The sequence below is a fragment of the Rhincodon typus genome, chromosome 1 (assembly GCF_021869965.1).
Source record: "Rhincodon typus isolate 14 chromosome 1, sRhiTyp1.1, whole genome shotgun sequence".
NCBI classification, from domain to species: Eukaryota; Metazoa; Chordata; class Chondrichthyes; order Orectolobiformes; family Rhincodontidae; genus Rhincodon; species Rhincodon typus.
This window is the reverse complement of record NC_063332.1, coordinates 75538288-75557813: the sequence shown is the minus strand read 5'-3', so window position 1 is coordinate 75557813 and position 19526 is coordinate 75538288. Positions and strand designations below refer to the sequence as shown.

At 41.1% G+C, this 19526-nt stretch overlaps 1 protein-coding gene across 1 annotated transcript in view; it reads right to left on the bottom strand.

The window, feature by feature from the left end:
- Window positions 1–305: 305 nt before the first annotated feature.
- nmu (neuromedin U) overlaps window positions 306–19526 on the bottom strand; it is a 29695-nt gene continuing 10474 nt past the window's right edge. The window contains 6 exon segments of the mRNA XM_048594650.1: window positions 306–403; window positions 10834–10872; window positions 11318–11371; window positions 13200–13274; window positions 19222–19272; window positions 19378–19407. Of these exon segments, the coding sequence (XP_048450607.1) occupies window positions 10837–10872; window positions 11318–11371; window positions 13200–13274; window positions 19222–19272; window positions 19378–19407 (246 nt within the window). The 3' untranslated portion in view covers window positions 306–403; window positions 10834–10836.

The window sequence follows — 19526 nt, the reverse complement described above, 5'->3', positions numbered from 1 at the left end:
AAAGCAAACACAAAACCCTTACGAAGAATTTTAATTTAACTTGTACATGTAGTGATACTGTCATAAACAGAGAGGGTGAGAATGGCATGTGGTAACCTGCAGCATATTACATCAATGTTTGGCCTTTAAGTGATATTTACACACTAATCGTAGTTAAGCCATAATTTACTAACACGCACAGGAATATTTCACTCGTTTACTTTCAATTCTACTGGTGCAATTCATAAGGAAAACAACAATTTTTTAACGAAGCACAGTAAGTTAGCATGCACAGTATTTGAAAGACAAAACTAAGCAATTAAACAGGCCAGTATAGAAAGGTGTAGGCATAGCTGCTTGTACATTGCTGTCTATACACCATTTTCACCATGTTTGTCAATCATTGCTGCAGATGTTCGTCTTCCTGAAAAGTGAAATTATTGTAATAGTTACACAGTAAATATTCCCTATCACTGGAGATAAGTTTTCAAACTATCTAGCCCATACAGACTCATTACGACACTGAATTTAAAATGATATTCACTGGTACAACACAATCCTTTAAGGTTTAAGGTGAGAGGATAAGGTTTAAAGGTGATGTACGGGGCAAGTTTTTTACACAGAGGGTAGTGGGTGCCTGGAACTCGCTTTCGGGGGAGGTAGCAGAAGCAGGTACTATAGTCACTTTTATAGGGCATCCTAACAAGTACATGAATTGGATGGGAATAGTGGGATACGGTCCCTGGAAGGGTAGGGGGTTTTAGTTGTGACGGGCAGCATGTTGGTGCAGGCTTGGAGGGTGGAAGGGCCTGTTCCTCTGCTGTAATTTTCTTTGTTCATGGGCAATTTGGGTGGAGGGACCCATTTCTGTGCTGTATGACTAGATGACGCTAAGTAGATTAGAAGATGATGCTCTGGACACGTTATCAGTTCGAAATGTGCATCCGTAGCTCTGAGTTGCTTGGACATTTTGAATGCCATTGAAGGACCAAATGGCATCTTCAGCAGAGGAATGCTCCTGATGTGATTGTGTGAGTTGCCATATTGGGGAGGATGTGGACCAAGCACAGTGAGACCTGAAATAATTACGCAGCACAAATAGATCACAGCATCAATTCACCTGTAATACCATTGACACTGGTTCTGCCATTTTACAGTTCATGACACATGGCTGGACACACACGTAGCAGAAAAGGTCTCCCACCAACTCTACTGAAAGGGATCATCAACTATTTATGGGTCTGTGGCTGATGGATTTCTACTGGTTTTTGCTGTGACTGTTACAACTCGATTAGGAAGGTTGAATGGATTCCTGTCATGTCCCACTCTTCCTCTAGTCAGAAAAGCTTTGAATTTAAAAGTGGAGGTGAGATTGTCAAATTTAGCTCAATGTCAGAAACAAGTCAGCCAGGTTTGTTAAGTAACAAAGAAAGAACTAGCTTATTGCAAGAAGATTACTCAAGCAAATGTGTGAAGGTTGTTAAAAAAACACACACACACACAAAGTAACTGGCACAAGTTATGGCTAGCTGTGAAATAACTCTTGAAAAGCTGATATCCCATCACCAATTATTAGTTTATCCACAAACATATAGCCTCTGACAATAGCACTGCCTGTCACTGGGCATTCAGGATTCCAATATCCTTGACATGGCCTGGGGTTTTAAGCATCAGGCTCCTTTCAGTCTGGAACTGGAGATATTTGCAATGTCATACAGTTTACTATCCGTTGTTGCATGAGGGGAGTGACAGAGACTTCCTATTTATGGACAGCTAGTTATATGCCAGAGATATGCAGGTGGATTGGTGTCACAAGGATTGCAGGTTCCCTAACTGCACTATTCCAGTGATTGTACATGTATCACTTTGCAGGCACTGTGTGTCAAAGCTGAGCTGGCATGTAAACTGTCACTGAATGAAAGAAAACAGTGCTCTTTGTTCACAATGAAAACTTTGTTTAAACAAGAAGCTCAACTTTGAAGTTAATTTAGCAGCTGAATTCTTCTGCATGGACTTGAAGGCTTGCTGAATGCTAATGATGACATTCTCAACTAAAATCACACTGAAAGTGAAGTGCCAATACACCCACATGCCTGTCTACAATATCTTAGAAAATCTAACCATACACTGCATAAAAATAAGTGCTTTTTGAATGAAAATAGAAACAGCATTTTTGGTCGTAGAGTCTAATGGATTATCATCTAATCGAAACTGAAGTTACTGCAAATTTGCAGATGCTGTGATTGCATAGAAAGTCTGGAGTCTGTTAGGGGTCATTTCAATCCTGACCTTGTTATGTTGTCTGTTTCTGCCTGTGATCCAACATAAGAACTTTCAAAGTTGGAGTTGACTAAATTGTTCAAAACAGGCTGTATACTGGATCAACCAGCGGTTATGTGCAAGTTGCACAAATTCCTCTATTGGCCCGAAAGAAAATACGCAGCTGCAGATGGCTGTGAGCCTGGTGGGGTTAGTGCAGTTTTTATACAGAGAGACAACATTGGAAACACATCAATTGTCACAGTGTCAACAGACCGCTAAAATCATTGAAGAATATTCGCAAATCGAGGCAGCAGTGTTTGTTGATCGCATTGGGTATTTCACATTTTTATCTCTATTTTTATGGAAGTCAGTATAAAGATATAATTGATTACAGACTACAAGTAGTCTTGTTTGACAATCCACATGAGAAACCATCCGCTTAAATACAGCATTGAATATTTAAATTGCAAGAGAATGAATTTCATTTTGAGTGTCAGCCAGGCAAACTGAAGCCAACACAATGCCTTTCACAATATCCATTGGCAGCAATCATTTCTAATAGTCATGTGGAAAAGATTACTGAACAACGTCTTTAACTATGTAGGCCAAAATATGGTGTCAAATTCACCAAAACTAGCTGACATCACAGCAGCAATAAAACAAGATGAAGCATCCCAACAATGTATAATAGCTAATGATAGCCTGTCTACAAGCAAAGCCTCTCACATGCAAGATCTTCACAATGTTTGAAATGAGCTCACCAGTCTTGTGTTACAAAGCAACAGCATTGACAATCTGCTATCCCGGAGGGAATGTATTGTAGATATACTACATGAAGGTCACCGGGGAATTGTCAAAACCAAACAATTCCTTCAGGACAGGGTATGGTTCCTGGATTTGACCACAATATTAATTTGGTACTGACTGTGTCAAGCAATTAAATATTAAATCTTCGTGATCCATTCAACATGTCAACTTGTTCACCAAAGGAACGAAGTTCATGTTGACTTCACAGATTTTCTCATGGGCAAACATTTGTTTGTTATCACTGATGATTCCCAGTTGTAGAAATAGTAATGTCTATCTCAATGGAAGTAGTAATTCTAAAGCTTGACCAGATTTTCACTTTATTTGGAGTCCCTTTGACAGTGAGAAGTGACAATATTCTCCCACTCAACAGGGGTGTGTTCAGAAATTTCACAAACCATGTGGATTCAATCATTGAAAAAGCACCCTGATGGCTGAGAACTAATGTATAAGTTAAGACGTTCATACACACCTTGAATAAAGTGCTGTGAGTAAGCTGTGGAAGCAGAAGTTGAAGCATTTTCTTTGCAATTTTGGCTTTGCAAGCAATTCTCCATGTGACTTCTGAAAGGTGTCCAGCTACACTCAACATCATACATCCAGCACCCACACATTTTCCCAGAGCTATCTCCCATAACTAATGATCAATAGGCATACAAGTATGATTGAGAACAGAGGGATCACATGAAAGTTAACACAAAGTATAAGATGAAAGTCAAAGCTATGTCATGAAAACCACAAGATGGAGTGTTTGTGAAATATGGTGGGTCGTGTTGGAAAGCAAACAGTCATTTATTGTGGTCAATAGAAAAGGATCAATGACCATTGTTAAACATGATTCATAAATCATCACCAAGAACATGTCATTGTTCAAAGCACTGAAAACAAAATTCGTGAGCTTGGAGCCTGATTTAAATATTGCAAATGGAGAACATGAGCCAAATGAGACAAAACCTGATGTCAGACTCAGTTCCTATGCCCATCATGATTAAGCGATTTTGCTGCAAAGTAAACTACTTTCAATCCAAGCAAATCTTTTATCTTATTCTACATGACTAAGCATAAATTCTGTACCACATATAAATTTTAAGAAAAGGAAATGGTGATAAAGATTATTGATATAATACACTGGTGAAGTTGAATGTTAAAATTATGTTTGACTACTATTTTCAATGAGACGACATATTTTTATTTGGATTATTGATTCATGATAAAGAAAATGTGCATCTCATTTATCAAGAGGGGGAGGGATGTACTGTATTATATTGTTAATTTGAGTCCTCTATACTGATCTGAAGCTCAGAAATCACAAAACACCAGGTTATAGTCCAACAGGTTTATTTGAAAACACAAACTTCCAGAGCATAGCCCCTTCATCAGGTGAAATGAGAAAGAAGCACACAGAACACAGAATTTATAAGTAAAAGATCAAAGGGTCACACAACTGATGAGGATGTATTAAACAAACCTAGGATGCTGTTAAATCTTTAATCAGTTAGAAGGTTTTAATTGATTCATATGCATATGACCCTTTGATCTTTTACTTATAAATTTTGTGTTCTGTGTGCTTCTTTTGCACCACCTGATGAAGGGGCTACACTCTGGAAGTTTGTGTTTTCAAATAAATCCGTTGGACTATAACCTGGTGTCGGGTGATTTCTGACCTTGTCCACCCCAGTCCAACACCGTCAGTTCCACATCCTGATCTGAAGGAGCACATGCAATGTGCCAGCAGAGGGAGTCAGAACATAAAGCAGTCACATTACAGCAGCAAGTGGCAGTTTCTTGAGTGTTCCTTCCTAAGAATTTGACAGACACCATGTTTAATAGGTAGCAGGTGCAATTCATACTGGTCCATAGTAGATAAATGTAAAATAATTATTATGGGGGTAAGGAGCTAAAGGAGAATTGTGTATTAGATTGAACAATGCTGCACTATGTTATCAAGAATTTAATCTGGGGTTATTTGGTGGTTAAACCTACAAAACTATCAGATCAATGCTTTACTCCAATAAACAAGATATGTAAAGTACTGGATTGCATTGAAAGAGATTTGTGGGTCAGTTTACCTGCCCCTGGCCATCCCTGCAAATTAGTTAGGTGATGCGCCTTCTACCTGACTTGATGTAAACTCATCTATATTTGTGCATTTAGGTCACTAATTTAGAATCCTGGAAACGTGGTCTGGTGCCAGGAAATGGTTGCAGAAATATAATCACAGCTGCAGTCCTGTCAACTTTGGGTTCCATTGGTTATTTTCCAAAAAAATGGCAGCCAGACAATGTTTAATATAACTACCTGCTGTCCCTAAGAGCCAAAAGGACTTAACTTATATGATTCAGAGATAGCAGGAACTGCTGATGCTGGAGAATCTGAGATAACAAGGTGTAGAGCTGAATGAACACAGCAGGCCAAGCAGCATCAGAGGAGCAGGAAAGCTGATGTTTCAGGTCTAGGCCCTTCTTCAGAAATGGGGGTGGGGAAGGGGATTCTGAAATAAATAGAAAGAGAGGGGGAGGCGGATGGAAGATGGATAAAGGAGCAGATAGGTGGAGAGGAGACAGACAGGTCAAGGAGATGGGGATGGAGCCAGTAAAGGTGAGTGTAGGTGGGGAGTTAGGATGGGGATTGGTCAGTCCAGGGAAGACGGACAGGTCAAGGAGGAGGGGATGAGGCTGGTAGGTAGGAGGTGGGGGTGGGGTTTCAGGTGGGAGGAGGGGATAGGTGGGAGAAAGGATGGACAGATTAAGGAGGCAGGGATGAGCTGGGCTGGTTTTGGGATGCGGTCGGGGGTAGGGACATTTTGAAGCTTGTGAAGTCCACATTGATACCATTGGGCTGCAGGGTTCCCAAGCGAAATATGAGATGCAGTTCCTGCAACCTTCAGGTGGCATCGTTGTGGCACTGGAGGAGGGCCAGGATGGACATGTCGTCCAAGGAGTGGGAGGGGGAGTTGAAATGGTTCGCGACTGGGAGGTGCAGTTGTTTGTCGCGAACCGAGCGTAGGTGTTCCACAAAGTAATCTCCAAGCCTCTGCTTGGTTTCCCCGATGTAGAGGTGGCCACATCGGGAACAGCGGATACAGTATACCACATTAGCAGATGTGCAGATGAACATCTGGTTGATGTGAAAGATTTTCTTAGGGTCTGGGATGGGATTGAGGGGGAATGTGTAGGGGCAGGTGTAGCACTTCCTACGGTTGCAGGGAAAAGTGCTGGGTGTGGTGGGGAGTGTGAAGTCAGCAAGGGAGTCACAGAGAGAGTGGTCCCCCCGGAAGGCGGATAAGGTTGCGGAGAGAAAAATGTCCTTGGTAGTGGGGTCAGATTGCAGGTGGCAGAAGTGCCGGAGGATGATGCGTTGGATCCGGAGGTTGGTGGGGTGGTACGTGAGGACGAGGGGGATTCTGTTTTTGTTGTTATTGCGGGGAGGGGGTGTGAGGGATGAGTTGCGGGAAACACAAGAGACATGGTTGAGGGCGTTTTCGACCACTGTGGAGGGGAAGTTGTGTTCCTTGAAAAATGAGGACATCCGGGATGTCCCGGAGTGGAATGCCTCATCTCGGGAGCAGATGCGGCAGAGGCAAAGGAATTGGGAATAGGGGATGGCATTTTTACAGGAAGGTGGGTGAGAGGAGGTGTACTCTAGGTAGCTGTGGGAGTCGGTAGGCTTGAAATGGATATCGGTTTCCGGGTGGTTGCCAGAGATGGAAACAGAGAGGCTCAGGAAGGAGAGAGTGGTATCGGAGATGGTCCAGGTAAACTTAAGATTGGGGTGGAAGGTATTAGTGAAGTGAATGAACTATTCGAACTCCTTGTGGGAACACGAGGCGGCGCCGATACGGTCATCGATATAACGGAGGAAGAGGTGGGAGATAGGGCCAGTGTAACTTCGGAAGAGGGATTGTTCCACGTAACCTACAAAGAGGCAGGCATAGCTTGGGCCCATGCGGGTACCCGTGGCCACCCCCTTTGTCTGTAGGAAGTGGGAGGAATTGAAGGAGAAGTTGTTAAGGGCGAGGACGAGTTCAGCTAAGTGAACAAGGGTGTCAGTGGAGGGGGACTGGTCGGGCCTGCGGGACAGGAAGAAGCGGAGGGCCTTTAGGCCATCTGCATGGGGAATGCAAGTATATAGGGACTACACGTCCATGGTGAAGATGAGGTGTTGGGTACCAGGGAATCGGAAGTTTTGGAGGAGGTGGAAGGCGTGGGTGGTATCACAGACATAGATGGGGAGTTCCTGGACCAGTGGGGAGAAAATGGAGTTGAGATAAGTGGAGATAAGTTCGGTGGGGCAGGAGCAGGCGGAGACAATGGGTCGACCAGGGCAGTCAGGTTTGTGGATTTTGGGAAGGAGATAGAAATGGGCGGTGCGGGGTTGGGGAACGATGAGGTTGGAGGCTGTGGGTAGGAGGTCACCTGAAGTGATGAGGTTGTGGATGGTCTGGGAGATGATGTTTTGGTGGTCGGGGGTGGGGTCATGATCAAGGGGGTGGTAGGAGGAGGTGTCAGAGAGCTGGCGCCTGGCCTCGGCGATGTAGAGGTTAGTACGCCATACTGACATCCAAGCGGAGGCTTGGAGACTGCTTTGTGGAACACCTACACTCGGTTCGTGACAAACGACTGCACCTCCCAGTCGTGAACCATTTCAACTCCCCCTCCCACTCCTTGGACGACATGTCCATCCTGGGCCTCCTCCAGTGCCACAACAATTCACCCGGAGGTTGCAGGAACAGCACCTCATATTTCGCTTGGGAACCCTGCAGCCCAATGGTATCAATGTGGACTTCACAAGCTTCAAAATCTCCCTGCCCCCGACCGCATCCCAAAACCGGCCCAACTCCTCCCTGCCTCCCTAACCTGTCCGTCCTTTCTCCCACCTATCCACTCCTCCCACCTCAACACCCACCCCCACCTCCTACCTTCCAGCCTCATTCCCGCCTCTTTGACCTGTCCGTCTTCCCTGGACTGACCAATCCGCCCGCTAACTCCCCACCTACACTCACCTTTACTGGCTCCATCCCCACCTCTTTGATCTGTCCATCTCCTCTCCACCTATCTGCTTCTTTATCCATCTTCCATCCGCCTCCCCCTCTCTCTCTATTTATTTCAGAATCCCCTTCCCCTCCCCCAATTCTGAAGAAGGGTCCAGACCCGAAACATCAGCTTTCCTGCTCCTCTGATGCTGCTTGGCCTGCTGTGTTTATCCAGCTTTACACCTTGTTATCTCTTAACTTATATGATCCTTTGATTTTGCTGCGTTTCCTTACACAATGATTAAAATAGGCATAGGCTACATTTCTGGTGCATGCTTTTGCTTTCAGATTCTATAAGTCATTTGAGAGGCCTGAAGCTGCATATTCCCACTTTGCTTAAATTCGTGTTGCATGCTTTTGCCTGCTGTAAACACAAAGACTCCAAATTCTTTAGCACTAATCATGGAAATAATTGGGTATTAGGAAAGTGTAGGGGTTTAAAGGAGTATCTTCTGAGGAAAGTTTGAGCAGGATGGGCCATGCTTATTCAAGTTTAGACAAATAGGAGGTACCCTATTAAAAATATAAGATTAAGAGGAGAGCTTGAAAAGAAAACTAACAAGATCTTCTCATGGGGAGTCTAGAACATGGTGTCACATTTTAAAAATAAGGGGCCTCTCATTTAAAGCTGAGATGATGAGAAGTGTTTTGAGAATTTCTCTCTAGCCAGCAATGGAGGTTAGATCACTGAATATACTCAAGGCTGAACAAAAAAAGTCAAAGAACTGTAGATGCTGGAAATCTGAAATAAAATCAAAACTTGCTGGAAAGACTCAGAAGGTCTGGCAGCATCTGTGGAGAGAATGCAGAGTTCATGTTTTGAGTCCAGTTTCCCTTCTTCAAGAATATCTGCCAGACTTGCTGAGTTTTTCCATCAATTTCCTGATTTTATATTCAGTACTGAGTTGGATAGATTTTTGATGATTAAGAAGTTTAAGATTTGTGGCAAGCAGCCAAGTAGAGTCAAGGCCACACTTTTATTCAATGGCAGAGCAGGATCAATAATCTATCTCTGTTCCTACTTCATCGGCTTTTTTTGATCTTATTCTTTAGGTGCATAGGAAAGGAATATAAGTTTGATATTCTTGCTCTATATGACATTCTCGTCAGACACCAGAATCAATAAAATTAAAATTCACAGCGTCCAGTTCTCTATACAAAGAGGTTTTTACCTGTCCACTGTTCTAAATGTTCAGTTTAGTGCTTAAGTGGGGCATCTGCATAAAATGAAGTGGAATATAGGAACAGGAGTAGGCCATACAGTCCATCAGCCTGTTTCACCATTCCGTAAGATCAAGGCTGCTCTGTGGCCTAACCCCATATACCTGGCCCATATCCCATATTTCCTTTGCTTTAGAAAATTTATCTATCTCAGATCTAAAGTGAATAACTGATCCAGCATCCACTGCCATTTGTGCAAGAGACTTTGAAACATCTACCACATTTTTTGTATAGAAGTGCTTCCCAACAACTTTCCTAATAGTCTGGCCCTAGTTCTCAAACAATGAAACCCAGTTTTCGAATCCCCACCAGTGGAAATAATTTACCTTTATTTACCCCATCTTGTCCCCTTAATATCCTGAAAATTTTGATCAGATCACTCATTAACTTTCCAAGTTCTCGAGAAAGCAGACCTAGTTTGTGTAATCTCTTCTCATAACTTAACACCTGAAGTCCAAGTACTATTCTTGTAAATCTACATTGTACTCTCTCCAAGACCAATATATCCTTCCTAAGATGTGGTGCCCAGATCTGCTAACAATACTGCAAAGTCGAGTCTAAATGGGATTTTGTATAACTGCAGCGTAACTCCCGTGTCCTTGTATTCCAGTCTTCCAGGTATAAAGTGCACCATTCATTAGTTTTCTTGTTGTAAAAAAGTGAGAAACAAGAGATAATATATGAGTAGAATAACTAAGGTAAATGTGGAAAGAAATATCTTAACAAAGAGTGAAGTAGTTGTGAACAAATATTTTAAAAATTCCGAGGAGTGAAATAAGCAGGGCAGAAGTCATATTTAGGGATGTGAAAAGGCAAAAAATTAAGGGTAGTTTTAGATGCAAGCATTTTGAAAGAGATTGGTGGTACATTTTACTTGGTAATGCATTTTAAAAGGATGGTAGTGAATAGGCAACCTGTTTAACATTGGTCACAATTTTTATGTCCCCAAGAAGGGAAATAAACATCAGGAGGGCTATAAAGCAACAGCAAGATTCACCCAGGGAATTTGCCTCCTAAGGGAATTGTGGGTCTACATACAGCACAAGACTGCAAGGGTTCAAGAAGGCAGCTCTCTACCATCTTCTCGGAGGCAGCGAGGGACGGACAATAAATGCTGGCTAGCCAGCAATGCCCACGTCCCACTTTAATACAAAGTCAACCTATTCCCATAAAAGCCTTGCCAATAGATAGCAGAAGGAACTGAAATATTTTCTATCATTCAATGTAATGGACCAATGATCCCAAGTTAGACACAGCACAATATCAATTATCAAGCAACTAGAAGTTGCTATGAATTCAGAAACAGAAATCAACATTACATTTTATCGCCAACAGAAAAACAAAGCTAAGAGTGTAAACAATATATATATCCTGAATTACGGAAATAAATTTTTGATCTGCACTAGAAAATGACAATAAAGAAAACAGAATAACTCGATCGTGACAAATAAAGTTTGTAAATGATTTGAATGATCACTTTGTAACTATCATTCGAATACCTGAGATTAGATTACTGATTTGAGGAAAAGTACCTGTTAACGAGAACTAGACGATCTTCTTCCATTACGTGGCTAGAAAAAGTATATAGAACAAATAATAAATTGTCTATAGCAAATTGTAACCATAGTACCCCTGAGACTCCCTGTCACTGTGTTAGTTGAAGACAGCCAGACTCAACTCAATAGTCTGTATGTTAAGAGTCCACTAATATACACCATTGACTCAAACTTTGATGAATTATATCAATAAAAAGAACTTTTATATCAGAATTATCAGAAAACCTATTGTGCATATACTTTGATCACATGTTATTGCACATTTTTTCATTGAAAGTTCTGATGAATCAATAAAATTATGTTGCCAAATTATAACATTGTTTTCAGCCCATGCTCCATTCCAATGCATCTCCCCCACTGAGCACAATCCAGTGCTTTAATTTATCTAAATTTGGATGCAAATGTTGAGAGATTTGCAGGATTGTTGTATCAGTCAATGTTTACAGATTTTGATACATACCCTAAACATAAAATAACCTCGACTTTGAATTCCACCTGGTCCTTGAAATTCTTCCTAAAGCAAGAACAAAAAGAATTGAATTAATCCATAATATGAACAACTTGTGCATTTTCAATCAGTTGTGCTTTATTGCAGGCAATGGTTAAAATGGCACTGTATCTCTCTTAGACTTGTTTCTCCTGTGAAATGTATGATAGTAATACTCTGCACCAAAGTTAGTGATTAGAACTTATCCATTGATTATCCCCCGCTAGTGACCAGTAGGAAATTATTGAGAAAAAGATTACGACCATGCCTCTATTATTAATGTTGAGTCTGTACTTGATATTCTCTTGAGGTCCATGTTCGATATCTCATAAGGTCGATACCACATCCTGTATGATTGGGGTCTAGCTTTAGCATCTAGTCATGGAAATATTTATGAAAGACTGGAAAGTAAAAATCCTAAATTCTTTGCATATGTAAGTGCTTAATACAAAATGTCACAGTTTAGTTGCAACATTTCCTAAACAAATAAATCTAATTGAATTTTCTACAAAGTACTTTCAAGATGAAATCTTTAATGCAGCATTAATGTGCTGTAGTAGTTAAGTGAGTCAGCACTTTAATGGTATGTGAGAAATTTAATATAAGTCAGACAAAAAATAATTTAATAGTGTATTGCTCTATACTTATCCATTATCAATATATTATTTCGTAGTGTCCCAAACTGCAGGAGAAGATAATAAAATATGTCATAACTGGGACTTGAAGGAATTAATCAATTATCCCGTCTTTAATTCCTAACTATAGTAAAAGCAGTTATTAAATGTACTTAACTGTCACATCTCACTAAGTTACAAAGTCTCACTCCTTTTGTGTACTAGAAGACAGATGAAAAGAACAATCTTGCATTTATCTAATGCCTTTTGCAACTTCAGGATATCTGGGGTGGCACAGGTGCCACAGTTCAAAGGTGTGCAGTTCAGGTGGATTGGTCATGGGGAATTGCCCCTTGGTGTTTAAGGAGGTGTAGGCCAGGTGGATTAGCCATGGGAAATGCAGGGTTAGAGGGATAGGGTGGAATGCTGTTTGGAGGGTTGGTGCAGACTCGATCGGCCAAGTGGCCTCTATCTGCATTGTAGGGATTCTACTTCACAAAGTGCTTCATTGAGAGAAAGCAATATTGATATCAGATATTTCTTTAGCTCACAGATTCATCTAAGTAATATCTCAGCTTAGAGAAATTTGTAGAACCTTTCTTCAAAGAAATTTTTTTTTAACTATTTGGACATTTATATCTGTTGATAGTAAAAAGTGGACAGCTTGATTGGATCCTTTTCAGGGAGGTGTGATGCTTGCAGAGAATATTGGTTAGGAAATTGTAGCCATACGCAACCTTTAGCTCTTCATCTACTTTAAATGATAATTGGAAAATCAGATACAGCAGGCGCGAACTTTCTCTGTCAAACTCCCACTGAGAGAGCCCTATCATGCTTAGCACTCCATGTCAGAAAAGTTTAGTATTATCAAATCATTTAACTCATAAAGAACTACCTAGACACAAATGTACCAATTGGAGTTTAACCATAGCTGAGAGATCATCTTTAATAAGAGTATGAAAGTAAGGTTGAAGAATAAGTATGATCTTAAAGTTAAAAAACAGAATAATTTTTGAGCACAAAGTCTGAAAATTGACTATTGGACCTCTTAAACTTATAAAGGATAATGTAGGGCAAATACTAGTTTGTCTGTATTCACCAAATTAGAAACTGCCTGACAATGGCTTCATCATTTGATGCCAACCTGTTCACACTTACAGCTGTTCATTGGGTCAAGCAAAAATAAACAAAGGTTAAATGTCACAAGAGAGTGCTGGCAGGATTACTGAAGAGTTACGTACATCACCTCTGCCTTTCTTCATTCTTCGCTCATGAAGCTCAGGGACAAGTTGCAGCAAGGGGTGCAGGACAGAGGACTGAGAGGACATGAACAAGGACATATGAGGAACAACGATCAACTGATCACGTGACACAACAGTACATTTTCAAAGAAAATCATGTTGACATGATGTGGACCAGAACAGAGTAGACAGGCTGAAATGATTCTTGCTGCAAAGTCACTTGCATAAAAATCTGCAGATTGTAAATCTGTTACTGACAAGCAGCAGAGGTTTCTTTTAAAGTGAGACATACAATGAGAATGCAATACCAAAAATTTAATACATTCTTAAATTGATATTTCAAAGATTAGAGAAGACTCATATCATCTGTTCAGAGTTTCTTCCAAACACCCTGATCCATGCTTCAATCACCTCACACCACACTCTCTTTCTCATAGTTCCTCTTTGTCTAACACAAGAGATCAAATAACTACAGCTTATGTCATCCTTTCTCACTGCACACAGCCCCAGAGAATACCTTCAGGTAAAATATCAAATACTTGTAACAATCACAGAGAATGCTGAAGAAACTCAGTTCTTCAGTTATGGAGAACAGTCATACTGGACTCGAAACATTAACTCTGTTTCTTTCTCTATAAATGCTGCCAGATCCGCTGAGTTGCTCTAGCATTCTGTATTTGTTTCAGATTTCCAGCATTGGCAGTATTTTGCTTTTAATCAAATACTTGTACTTCTTTGACTTTAGTGTACTGTATTTGCTACTCATAATGCAGTTTCCTGCAAGTTGGGAGACAAATACAGGTTGGGTGCTCATTCTGTGGAACACTTCCGTTAGGTCTGCATACATAACAACCAGCTTAATTCTCGACTCCACTCCCATTCTGACCTCTTTGTCCCCAATCTTTTACATTGTTTCAGTGAAGCTAAGAGTTGACTTAAGTAACTGCCCTTTTTTTTGTTTAGGCACTTTACAGCTTTCCAGATTCAACAATTGTTTCAAAACATTTTAAATCATAGCCACTTCCCCCATTTTATTGTACAACTGTTTATAATGATGCTGACATTATCATTTATGCTACCTCTGGACACATCTTTTATGTATTTACTTGTCCATTGACTGGCACCATCAACCCTTTTATCATTTGTATTAAGTATTAAGCCCTATTGGATACTGTACCTTTGTTATTTGCCTCCTTTCCAACCCCTTGCCTTTCCCTGATTTAGTGCTGCTTAAAATCTGTTGCAGCTCTATTTTTTCCAGTTTTGATAAAAGCTCTTTAACCTGAAAGGTAAACTTCACTTTCTCTTCCACAGATGTTACCTGATCTGCTAACTACTGACAATACTTCCCATTTTTAGTTCTAATTTCCAGTAACTGCAACATTTTGTTTTTGTTTCATTCCTGTTTACTTCTATGCTTACTTATGCTATACAATCTTAAATAAAGGAGGGTATATTCACTTCAAGACATGGAAAAATTATATAATCTCTCCTGCCCCTAGGAAAATGCTAAGTAGAAGCTATTTGACACCTCTAAGGATGAGTGCCATACTTGAACAGAAGAGGGCCTCCGAGTGATCAAGTAATATTTTTCAGATGCTTATATGATATTTGTTTTATCCCCAACACACTGTAAAAGACAGAAGATATATATAAAAGCCTCCTCTGTGAACACATTACATACCATCCAATATCAGCATTATAGGGCATTATTCTGTCTGCAGCGGACCAGTTGACTTGTCAAGGAAATACCATGTCTTGGGATGTGCTGTTAGGTGGTCAAGTGAACCATAAATCATTTAAAACCAATCAGGCTTTTGAAAAGTATTTTTTAGAAATATTCAGGAATGCAGGTATTGTTAGCAATGCTCACATTTATTGTCCATCTCTAAATCTGAGAGCAGTAGTGATGCGCAAGGAATGCAAGAAGTGAATGTTTACTGGGTGCATTGAGTGTCTTATTGTAGCAGGGCCATTTCTAATCTCACAAGGTGATTATCCTGCTGGTTTCTGAGTTGCCCCAGATAATGATACCATATTGGGGGTCAAAAGCCATGATCAGTCCTGGAATCAATGCATTTTTGGTTGTGATGGTGCAAGGGCCAGAATCTTGAGGAATAGCAGTTGCTTAAAAGCAGAGGATCTATTGAGATGAAGAGATAGTAGGAACTGCAGATGCTGGAGAATCTGAGATAACAAGGTGTAGAGCTGGATGAACACAGCAGGCCAAGCAGCATCAGAGGAGCAGGAAGGCTGACGTTTCGGGCCTAGACCCTTCTTCAGAAATGGGGGAGGGGAAAGGGATTCTGAAACAAATAGGGAGAGAGGGGGAGGCGGATAGAAGATGGATAGAGGAGAAGATAGGTGGAGAGGAGACAGACAGGTCAAAGAGGTGGGGATGGAGCCAGTAAAAGTGAGTGTAGGTGGGGAGATAGGAGGCGATAGGTCAGTCCAGGGAGGACGGACAGGTCAAGGGGTTGGGATGAGGTTAGTAGGTAGGAGATGGGGGTGGGGCTTGAGGTGGGAGGAGGGGATAGGTGGGAGGAAGGACAGGTCAGGGAGGCGAGGACAAGCTGGGCTGGTTTTGGGATGCGGTAGGGGAAGGGGAGATTTTGAAGCTTGTGAAGTCCACATTGATATCATTGGGCGGCAGGGTTCCCAAGCGGAATATGAGTTGCTGTTCCTGCAACCTTCGGGTAGCATCGTTGTGGCACTGCAGGAGGCCCAGGATGGACATGTCATTTGCAGAATGGGAGGGGGAGTTGAAATGGTTTGCGACTGGGAGGCGCAGTTGTTTAGTGGGAACCGAGCGTAGGTGTTCTGCAAAGCAGTCCCCAAGGCTCCGCTTGGTTTCCCCGATGTAGAGGAGGCCACAACGGGAACAGCGGATGCAGTATACCACATTAGCAGATGTGCAGGTGAACATCTGCTTGATGTGGAAAGTCTTCTTGGGGCCTGGGATGGGGGTGAGGGTGGAGGTGTAGGGGCAGGATCATCCAACGCATCATCCTCCGACACTTCCGCCATCTGCAATCCAACCCCACCACCAAAGACATTTTTCCCTCCCCATCCTTATCTGCTTTCCGGAGGGACCACTCTCTCCGTGACTCCCTTGTCCGCTCCACACTCCCCTCCAGCCCCACCACACCCAGCACTTTTCCCTGCAACCGCAGGAAGTGCTACACCAGCCCCTTTGGCAGGAAGAATGAAAATACAGACTGTTACTTAAATAGACAATAACAGAAGAATCCCAAGGTGTACAGGGATCTAATTGTTCTAGTGCTTGAGTCATGTAAATTTAGTAATTTAGCAAGTTACCAAGTAATTACAATGACTAATGGAAAGGTATCTTTATCATGAGAGGAATTGAACATAAGAGTAAGGATGGTATATTCAGTTATATAGGCAATTAGTGAAACAATATCTTGAACGCTGTGTGCGCTTTCAGTCTCCTTCTTTAAGGATGGATGTAAATGCACTGGAGGTGGCTCAGAGAAGATTTATAGATTGATACCGGGTAATATGATAGCACGTGTGGGGAATAATTCTTCATGAGAATTGAATTCACAAATTACACAAATTGGTGAAGAACCATAATTTGTGATTGTTGACAATAATGGACAAAATATCACTACCATGAAATAGATGAATTAGAATTAAGCACAATTGCATCTTAGGTTAATTTGGATACTTTCTGAAAACAAGCATGGGGAACATAATCCACAGTTAACTCATGCTGTTAGTTGCAACATTTGCAGTACAAAAGTCTGAGCTGCCTTGTCATTTCCATGATTTCAGCATCCAGCCAGCATAACCATGTTGTTCGGTAACTGGACACTTCAGCAAGGGACTAGTATTGTGACAGCAGCACAGGTTTAAAGCTAACCTGCGCCATTTAATGAGAAAGTGCAATGTGGCTGGAGTACATGCTGGAAATCATGGTGAAAAGAATCACACCCAGGAAAGAGTCGGGGATGATGCAACAGGTAAGGAAACAGGTTCCAAGGTTCCTTGAAACTACATTTGGAGATTTTGGTGGTGAATGTCAAAAGCAAGAGAGCCATCTTCTATCTGCAAAGGGGAAGAAGGCCCTTGAAACAAACAGTCAAACCTGTGCAGGTCAATGGTTAGGAGCTGGATGCAATGTCACAAGAATTTAAATGTCATATCCAGCCAACTGCACCACCAGTGTCAGTTCCTGACAAAAAAAAATCAGCCCCACCACTCAGTTACCAATGCTTTCTATCCATCATAACTGACATTACTTCAAACCATCCTAACACATTTAGAATTGCTGGAAACGTGACACCCACGGTTCACAGATTGCAAACACAACCAGCTGTTCAACAATAATAGTAGCATCCACATACACTTTGCTTTCTTTCAGAGCAGAAGGTCACACACTGCTGGAAGCAGCGGGAGCTAACTGGAGGGAACAAGTACACCTGCAGGTCCTAATGGTCAATGAAAGCGATGGCGCTGACTATTAACAGAATGCCTAATAATTAGGGAATGGGCAATGGCAGGGCTGAAACTACCAAAGATGGTTTCCTCAGACATAGGTTTGCACATAATTCTTTCCTTTTCCCACTCCTTCTTCATCTCTTAGGCTACATCACACACACTGTGTACACACAGCCAGCTCAGATATTGACACTGAACGTATCTGAATAGAACAAAGGAACAGATCAACATGTGATTGTACAGTAGCTATAGCCAGCCAGAGGATTCAGTTCAGGTGCTGGAGGATCATGCTGCATAAAACTTCTGCTGCAGAAGACTACGATACAAACTTAGATGAAATAATCCTCAGTAGAACATTGATGGGTATGGGTTAAAATAAATAGGTGATACATTAGGAAACCTGACAGAAAACTTGCAATCACTATTGAGGAGAATTCCATTATCAACCTAGAACAGAGTTTTGCACTCAACCTAAATCCCATTTTAATCAGCATTGAAATAGTAGCTAATGCCGTTTGCACACTTGTGGATCATTGCTGATGTTGTATACTTCATCACATCGCTACAGTTAACTGATGACTGGATGCTGAAGCTCAGACTCTGTCATCATGGCAAAGATGTCCAACACAATTCATCCTACAGCTCTGAGACTATGCCAGCAGCATCATTCCTAAGCTTGATGGTCACATGTAGGAACAAAAAAAACAGGTATAATGTGCCCAATTTCTCACCTGTTGTCTCTAATACCACAATAATTAATTGTGGCAAATATGCAAATCTTGACAACATTTAGAGATTGACAGATGCTTGTAAATTCCTAACTTCAAGTCAGTGGAAGCAAATGTAATATGACTCCTTTTATATTTCTGACATTTGCAAAGTAAGACAATGAACCTTATAAACACACATTGTCGGACTTTTCAGGTAACGGGATTTACTGTACCTCCATGTGCAAATTTTTCAGGGAATGCATCCTTGCAAATACCAGCTCCCCTGCAGCTATTTAATGCTCAGTGGGCTGTCAACATTGGCCAGCAGTCCCAACAGCACAGATTCAAGCAATAACCGCGACTGGGTCTAAGGCAATCCCTGAAGTAAAGAAGCTGGACCTCATTGTGATAAGTGTTGTCACAAGACTATTGCCTCAAGAAAAATAATAAAAAAGAGTCTCAGGGCTTGTCTGAATATAATTAGTTTCTGGTGTTTTAATTATATGTGTTCCCACATTCAATATTCATTATTGTGATGAAGTAATTAAAAGCTGACATCTTCGGAGGCTGCAGAATGCTGAGTTAATGTTATGTTCTTCTGGAATTGCAGTTAGGCTTTCTAGGAAGCAATATCAAATCTCCTCTCACCGATTGAGCTAGCAAAGCTATAATAATGTAGTCACTATAGCTTCTGCAAGAAATAGAAAAATAATAACCTTAAGCTTTGGTGGTATGGTTTAATGTGGTTTCATGATCACTAATTTGGAAGTTAATGTCTGGAGTGGAGTGAAAGATAGGCTTTAACACAATCTTACCAGACAGTTTATAATGTTCTCCACATCACTTACCATAAAATTAGAGTTGCCTGTGTCATGGGTCTTAGAATAATGAAATAAGAACTGCACAAAAAAATGGAGAAGTATTTTATTGTCAAATACATTAATTACTTAAGACTCCTCATATATTCTTACTCTGTTTTAAAGTCAGCAATTTATAATGCTTACCCTTTTGTCTTCACCCTTGTCTTCTAAATCCTGTAAATAGATTGCCTGGCATTAACTTTGGACCTCCATTTATACTTAAATTTGCAATGTATAAAGCAAAACAGTAAAAAGTAACACATGGGTAGAAACAAAAACAAAGTTGCTGGAGA